Genomic DNA, 8,961 nt, shown 5'->3' with positions numbered 1-8,961 from the left:
GGAATTACAGAATTTTAGGAATTGTTTGAGTACAGTTATGGCTTTGTGTGTGATTTGGGAAATGTAATTATTCCAGGAGAGATGTTGGTCGAAAGTGACTCCAAGATTTTTATTTCAGGATAGAAATGAATCGGTTGGTTGTTAAGGAAGAGTAGAGGACAGTAAGGGAGGGAATGAAGGAGGCGCTTGGAACCAATAAGAATGGCTTTATTTTGATACCATTATTGACTGCCTCCAGGATTAAATGATTATTAGTTGACCATAAGCGAGGTTCTTCATGAATGAAGGTATAAACGAAATCTTTAAAAAACTGAACATACAGGATTTATATCAAAGCAATTTTATCAATAACTCCATTGTCGACCCCACAGATGTTTGGCCAATGAACTTAAAATCTGGCAACAAATCGAGAAAAAAAACTGATATAATTATCGAGTATAAATCAACACAGGAATGTTTGTATGCATCTTAACACTAAGGAATCCGATATTAACCCCCTTGCACAATCGTTGGTATAGTAACGTACTTCCTGACAATGTACTTCACCCCTCCCCTTCAAAGGTTGTTACAGTACAAATTTAATTTTAATAGGTTTAATGTTTAATCCTGCCTTCTATCATTCCACGTTCATCTTTAGGCCAAAAACACATTTTCTTTTGATTAATATATGTTCAAATACCTTTTCTTTTTAAACTAGGAAAAGTGTGTACCATAATGATAATAATAAAAGAAAACTTTTTTAGATTTTCTGTTCTAATGTTCACTTACACAAGTTCCTCTTCTTGTTCCTAACGAGATGTTCTCTGGAGAATCACTAAAACATATATAGTGAATTACCCGAAAAAAAGTTTAAAAAATTTCCTCCGGAAGTTGCGAAGACGATAGGTCAGCCTAATGTTCCATCTTGAGGAAACTTTAATTGTTTGAAAGTTTCCTAGTGCATCGTACTATAATTTTTTTTCTTCTATAATTTAAACTTATTAAATGATTTATTATAAAAATAACGTTACTTTTTTAACTTCAGTATTAATTTTTATTTTCTTTGACAAACCAATTTTTTTTAATGGTATTTGAGGTCTTTATGAGCTCTAATTTACGTTTTATCCTGCAGGTTACTAACCTGTTCTAGCCAGAGTGAGAATAGGTTTGTAATTTTTCTAGTTCTTGGCTCCACTCTACGACATTACAACGCTCCATTGCCTTTTCAGCAGGGCTTGAAATAAACTAATAAATAAAAATAACAATTATTCTAAACTTCATTCCAAGAGTCACGGAATAAAAGTTAAACAACCCAGGCCAGCATCGCACCGGTGTTGCTTCTGACTCAATAATGGCGTCAGTGTTACAATACGCTCAGCCATCCGAATAAGAAGCCTTATTCATGTTTTCAGCTTTAGAATTCGAACAATAAGACCAATTTAAAGCAAAAAACCATTTTTAAAAAGTATTTTTGTTTATTAAAAAAAAATAATTATTTCGAATTCAGCGTCTCAGAAACCCCTTGTCCTTGAAACATGTCCCTTTTGTCCTTGACCTCATACTAACCATATAATTTTTTTTAATCATCCTAATCCTTTGGTTCACTACTTATCCAGTACCACCCATCCCTACAATCCACCTCGAAGGTTGTGGCCAAGAGACTTATTGTAAAATAAAACTGGATAATTGTAAATCTCGCAGTGGTTCACTCAAGTTCACTGAAATTGTCTGTTCTAAAAGACAGATAAGTAAGGCTACCATGGAGGGCGGGAGTGGCGGGGTTGTTCCCGTTTTTCGATTTCAGGGGCTTTTTAAATCTGTTACTTAGGACTACATCTCGACAAACGACTGACATGGAATCCTCACACAAGACTGAAAATACAGAAAACTGATCGTCGATATCGACTATTACAACATTTACTAGACAAACGGTCTAAATTGCCAATCCATCACAAAAGGCTGATCTACATGACTATTATAAGGCCTATCTAGACGTACGGAGTAGAGCTTTCGGGCTCCACTAAACCATCAAATTCCTCCCGAATCCAATCCTTACAGTCCAAAATCCTTCGTAAAATCCTTAACGCTCCTTACTTTGTCGCAAATCAATTCATCCATCAGGACCTCAATGTCCTATATGTTGCCGATTTGGCCAAAACCAGATCCCATTCCTTCCATGATAAACTTCCCAACCATCCATATCCACTTGTATCTAACCTGGCTTCTCCTTCATTACTTAATAATCCTCCTAGACGTTTGAAAAGAAGATGGCCTCGAGATCTACTCCTCTAGAAATGTTATTAGAGTACTATCAAAGGGTAGATTCTCCATGTTTGTATCATGTCACTATGTCACCTACAGCAAATTTCCTTGTTGTATATATTTTTATACAGTTGTAGATTACAATAAATAAATTATTAAAAACAAAAATAACATAAAATAAAAAATTAGAACAGAACAGGTCATTCTTAGATACTCCAGCAAAGGAAACATAATACTAGGACAATTCTCAGAAGATAAATTATAAGTGTTATAAATTCCCACTAAATACGAGGGCTGTCCAAAAAGTAACAGACGTTTTGGCCTATCGTGGCGATGGGTGGGGGTAGAGCCACCATCATGGTGTCCGACCGTTCCTACAGTCAGTACGCATCCAGCTGTTGTATCGTGAGGACTGTGCGTTCCTCACTTTGAGTCGTTAAAATGTGCCCTGCAATAGACAACGCCACTATTGAAGTACGGTCAGTGATTCGGTTTTTGTTGGCTAGAAACAACAGGCCAATTGAAATTTATCATCAGCTTTGTGGTGTTTACGGACAGGGTATAATGATTGAAAGCCCAGTGAGGCAATTGTGCATTGATTTTAAAAATGATCGTACCAATGTTCACGACGAGGACCGCAGTGGTAGGCCTAGCCTTGTGACTGATGACCAGGCAATGCAAATCAATAACAATATTCGTGAGAACTGTCAAATTGTAGTGGAGAAGCTCGGTTACCACAGATTTTGTGCTCGGTGGGTTTCAAAAATCCTTACGAAAAGCCATAGGAAACAGAGACTGGATACAGCACTGACCCTTCTCCAAGAATACAGCACAAATGGTAATGCAGTTCTGGATCGTATCGTAACCGGGGACGAGACTTGGGTGAAGTATGTCAACTGTGAATCAAAAAAGCAGCCGATGGAATGGGCGCACACACGTTCTTTCAAGAAACCACGAAAGTGTTTGCAAACGCTGTCAGCAAGAAAGGTCATGGCTACTGTGGGACTCCAAGAGAGTGCATCTTGTTGATTTTCTGGAACGTGGAGCAACAATCATCTAATGAAGGTATTGTGAAGCACTAAGAAAGTTACGGCGCGCCATACAAAATAAACGTCGGGGAAAACTTAGCACCAAAGTGTTGTTTTTCACAACAACGAACGTCCACACACGGCCAATCGTACCCGGGCACTCTTGGATGGTTTTGGATGGGAGGTGTTTGACCATCCATTATACAGCCTGGATTTGGCGCCGAGCTATTACCGCCTCTTCCCAGCGATGAAAATATGGCTCGGTAAACAACGCTTTGATACTAGCGCCGAGCTGCATGTAAACCAGTGATTGAAATCGCAGATGTCACATTTCTACAGAGAGGGTATTGAAAAACTTGTCCCATGGTATGATAAATGTCTCAATTTTAATGACGATTATGTAGAAAAATAGCTAAGGAATGTACATTTCAAATGTATATAATAAACTTCGACTTTTTCAATTTGTGAATTGTTTATTTCAAAACGTCTGTTATTTTCTGGACAGCCCTCGTATTTATTTCTCATTGGTGATGATAAAAATTGATCCTGTATTTATGGTTCTATACTAAAGTTTCTTATATTTTATTAAATAATAATGAGTTTAAGTTACAGAACCATTCTATAACTCAAAAAATAACGGTTCTTCTAAACAAAAATCAGTTCTGATGAAAACAAAATAATTTTTTTTAGAAGGAATCAATAAGTTTCTGACTAAACAGAAGAAATGAATTTAATCTGAAACTTGGAGAAAACATATTTAGAATAATTTTCATCAATTCCAATTGCTCATTGCAATTTTCAATATATAATTTTTTTTCTTACTATTGAAGTTAAGAATTAAAAAAAAAGCGTTAAACTTTTATAATAAACGTAGAACTTTACTATAAGAAAGTAGTTAGGAAGTTTTAATTAAGGTTTCAAGTCTTGCGTTAAGTGATTGGCTCCTTTTGCTTTACAACGAACTTACAAGGACATTTCAGGAAAAAAAAAATGTATTGAGATAATTAATACAATCTGCCACAATTTAAGGACTTAAAGTATTAGTGTTCACGTACTCACCCATTCAATATACAAAGTACTTTTGACTCACTAATTAAAAAAAAGTTTAAATTTAGAATAATAATGATAAAGAAATTTATAAATAAAAGATAATACTATCTCGATTTGTATAAATAAGAATATAAACCTATATTAAAAGTAAAATAAAATAAAACTAATCACATAATAAAAATATTATTTTATTTTATTGGAATATTGCTGGTTGCTGGATCGTATGTGTAATAGGACATATCAGATACAAACTCTTGAATATTTGTATCTTAAGTTAAATATTTGTATCTTTTTAAGCCCTGTAACGTGGGACGAAACGTAGGCTCAATACAAATAATTTAATCACTATTTGAGTTTTGCTTTGACTGCACCTGGACCACCTTTTATTTTATTTTATGTTTGTGTGTTAAGTGTACATGATAAAAGATATTTAAAGTAAATAATAATAAAATAAAAACACATTCATAGTTACATCAAGGTCATATCAAGCCAAAATTTACGCAATACTTTATTTTCAAAAACAGCACACACGACAATCGTAGTATGTTTCAGAATTCGACACGTATGTCATTTTTCTTTTTGAATGCAACTAATGTAATGTTTATGTGCATATGATAAGCGAATGTATAAACAAAAAATGAATTAATTAAATTAAACATAGGGTGTTTAAGTTTCGGTTGAAATAAGCTCCCTTTTTTTAAAGTTTGAAAATTTTGAATTGCAACTTGGTAGGACTTAGTTATGAAAAAGAAGTTTTTTCGGTAGCATAGTCGACTTTGTAACCAATTAAAATTCTTCTGCTGTGTACTTATCTGGTATAGCCTATTGTCAATTAAGGATTTTAAAAGAGAACCCAATTCTAAAACGATTTTCGATTGGCTAGTTTTGCACATAGGTGTAGGCATAAGGCACACGTTAATTATAATATAAGAGGCATAATTACGCCAAAAGGCCTAAATTCATAAAAACTACAAACAATTTTTGATGAAAATTCCATTTTTTGTAAGAATCCGTCATCATATTTTAAGACCGAGTATACTCGAATCCCCTGCCACGATTACATATTGTTACGAGAAATCGAATTCTCAAACGATTTTGTTCTTTACGTCCACAGATTGTCAAGAACGGCTTAAAAAATTCCGCTTTATGGTGATTTATACGCTAAAGGACGAGTCAGGTCGGAAAAATCGCCACTATAAAATCGTTTTAAAATTAGATTCTTTTTGGGAATCCTTCATTGAAAATACTCATTTCCATTGGAAATTACGGAGTTCAATGCGCTGGAGATGAACTGGAAGATGTTATAAAGTCGAATTCACAACCAAAATAAACTTATTTTACCATAACTAGATCTACCAAGTTTCATTTTGATATTCTAAAACCTATAGGAAAAAGAAGAGTGACAATTAAGACTTTAAACAATGTAAACCATGGGACAATTAGGAGAACCAAGTACAGATAATGAGGTAAGATAAATAGTGAATCATTAATTTTTAAAGTTATTAAATAATATAAAAAGTTAATGCAAAATATTTGTAGGTTATTTGCTGAAGATGAGGGAATGAAACCCAATTTCGTCCAAAATTGAGCGACATATTAGTAAAATTAAATAATAAAGGAACTTTTATTGTTATTTATTGATTTATGATTTATTAATTAAATCAATAAAAAACGAACTAGTCATAAATCTTTTTTTTAATTATTTATTTAATTTAATTTACAACTGTACAAAATATTACAATAGATAAATATGTAGTATGTTTAGTGTTAGTACACTTGAAAATCTTGGGAAGGAACCACCCATTGGTGGTACTTCGAACATTAATTTAAATTAGAAGGTCCCGTGGCCATCTTCTTTTCAGACGCCTCGGAGGATTATCAGGGATTGTTAAGGATGAAAGATTAAGAATTAATGGGTTAGGATGGTTAAGGAGTTTCGAATGAAAAGACGCATATCTGTTTTGGGTCAAATCTGCAAAGAATGGGATGTTAAGGTCTTTGTGAATGAGTTTATTTGTGACGTAATAAGGAGCATCAAGGATTTTACGTAGGATTTTGGATTGGATGCGGGAAGAATTTGATGGTTTGGTGGAGCCCCAGAGTTCAATTCCATATGTCCAAATTGGTCTGATTATCGTTGTGTATACTAATTTTTTGTAGTGAATGGGAAGTTTAGAGCGTTTGTCAAGTAAGTGTTGTAGCAATCGGAATCTACGAGCAGTTTCTTGTCGTTTCTGTCTTGTGTGAGGATTCCAAGTAAGTCTCTTGTCAAGATGGAGTCCTAAGTATCGAATCTGTTCAGCAGGCATTAGTGGTGTATTTAGAAAGGATAGTCATAAATAGTAAATTACTTTTCAAACTTCTTCGCTGTACAGTCCTTGTTTGGTTAATATTATAACATTATTACACGTCATTACTTTTAAGTTTAGACTTTCATTAAACATTTCATACACGCTTCCCATACTAAGTTATAATAAAAAAAAAACAGTATAAAAAATTTCAACAAATTATGCAATAGTCAAATATATTTACAAGCAAGAGCAACGAACAGACTTAATGTTGTCACCACAAATACATCGCAAAACAACAAACTACTCTTTATGCTATATTTTAAACTTGCTTGGGTTTGCCAAGATTCTATTTATCCTCTGCTCAAAATTTTATTTATTTATTTATTTTTCTGGCAGCGATTACAAATTTTACTCCTGCACGAGCAGAAAAATCCGTAGTAAAATCATATCTAATAAATTTTATTACTAATTTTTTTAACCTCATAAATTAGAAGGAATCATGTTAATAATGTTTTCATTGAATAACATATTACTTTTAATTTAATGTCAATGCAATGATAGATCATTATTCAAGGATCCCGTATTTTCGGGACAGTCCCGTTTTTATGACTAGTAACTTGTCCCGCAAATATTCATTACGGGATATTTCGTATTTCAATCGTGTTAGTTTGATTTCATTTTATTATTTTTCATAATAATTAATTTTGAGAGCATTTTTTTTTTTTCAAAAAAAGTGTTCCATACCATAACCACCTCACCAAGTGACAATTCGATACCGTATGGGATTTTTCTTGCCTTGATTTTTTTTTTTTTTTTTTATTAAATTTTATCGAAATAATACTATCTGCCACATCCAAGAGCAATAAATACTCAATCTTACCGTATATGCATATTAAATAAAAATATAAAAGCAAATAAATATAATTTAAAATTAATTATATACGTATCGAAAATAAATATAGCTAGATAAAATAATTATATTATGGCCAAGGATTCAAATTAAACAAGTAAAATAATTCATCTTGAACACATTACCCTATATATGGGGGAGGAATCCCGAACCAATCCCTCCCCACGTTATGTGGATGACAAGGCAAGACTCTGGGATCCCAGCACTTCTCCCCCAGCCGCGACACTGGTAGTCAACTTCTAATCATAATAACATGGACCACTGCCTAATAAGCCTGTCTGAAAACTCCTGAGATATTTTAAGCATTTTAATATTTTATATATTATATATTTCAAATGACCATTTTGCATTTTCAATAAGTCACTTTACACATACGTCTTTATGTAAATACAAAATAAATAAAGTATTTAACACGTTAAACAATGCCAATAATAGTAAAATTAGCAGGAATCCAACTTTGATTTGGACGATATCTAATCAACGGGAAGATCTTTGCCCAAGTTTTTTTTTTGTTTTATTTATAATACTAAATTGTACTAGAAAATAATTTTAGTAGCTTCCAAATTTTTATATTCAATATAAAAAATTGTTTTGAACTTATACACATTCTTTATTTTCCTATTTATCAATTTTACACACCTATTTACGGATTAATAAAGTTATCTCTCCCCTTCTTTTCTGTCACATTTTGTGCTTCTTTTTAAAAGAAGGTGACAATAAAACAAAAAAAAAATAAAAAGTAATAAAAAAAAAACAGCTATGTCATTTCAAGTTGTCTCAATCATTGTTGCGACCTACAATATTTCGTCAATATAAAAAAAAAATGATAATTTTTCCGAAAGACGCAAATTTCAATTAAAAACGAAAATATCTTTTCAAATTTTTTATAAAAATTTCTTTTATGTAGGCAACAGATTTATCTGGACAGCGCTATAATGATATAATATAAAAGTAATGTAATACATAAGTTGAAAGTGTAGATAACAAATTAAAATAGATTTTAAATTCAAAATCAAACTAAGGTTGATTTTTATTTTTATCCAAAAAAAGACAGCATTTTTAAAAAAAAAAGACCATGTAAAATAATAATGGGGATAAATTAAAAATTATAATACAGCCATAAAATACATAAATATTGTTTTGTTTATTTATGTTGTTCTTTGCTGTCTGCACCCCCCGACAAACTTCTCCAAAAATTATAATTGTTTTAATCCATGGAATAAAAATAGTTTTCCTTTTATTCAGCTCCAAAGCCCATTTACTGACAACATAGCATGAAGGCTATAGATGATTTGCATATTTTTAGGTGAATGGCCAACAGCCGCAAGGTTATTTTTAGTAAACCTTGCACGGGTTACCTTTTCAAATCACCAATGTAAAATTGATATATGCCCATATTTTCATTAATTTATAATGATATAACAATAAACTAATTATTTGT

The 8,961-nt window shown here is 32.3% G+C and overlaps 1 protein-coding gene across 1 annotated transcript; it reads left to right on the top strand.

Moving 5' to 3' along the window:
* The first annotated feature begins 2,682 nt into the window (after positions 1–2,682).
* On the top strand, positions 2,683–3,270 carry LOC136795097 (histone-lysine N-methyltransferase SETMAR-like). Its single transcript, XM_067044608.1, has one exon. It carries the CDS (start codon positions 2,683–2,685, stop codon positions 3,268–3,270), a length of 588 nt encoding a protein of 195 aa, XP_066900709.1.
* Positions 3,271–8,961: the final 5,691 nt, after the last annotated feature.

This window comes from Halyomorpha halys, unplaced genomic scaffold, assembly GCF_000696795.3.
Source record: "Halyomorpha halys isolate HHAL.00 unplaced genomic scaffold, Hhal_1.1 Scaffold176.1, whole genome shotgun sequence".
Lineage (NCBI taxonomy): Eukaryota > Metazoa > Arthropoda > Insecta > Hemiptera > Pentatomidae > Halyomorpha > Halyomorpha halys.
Note: the sequence above shows the minus strand (reverse complement) of the source record. Positions and strands in the feature narration are given on the sequence as shown.

Bases quoted from the DNA above. Each gene is read 5' to 3' on its own strand.
- LOC136795097 (XM_067044608.1), top strand. From the start codon at position 2,683: ATGTGCCCTGCAATAGACAACGCCACTATTGAAGTACGGTCAGTGATT.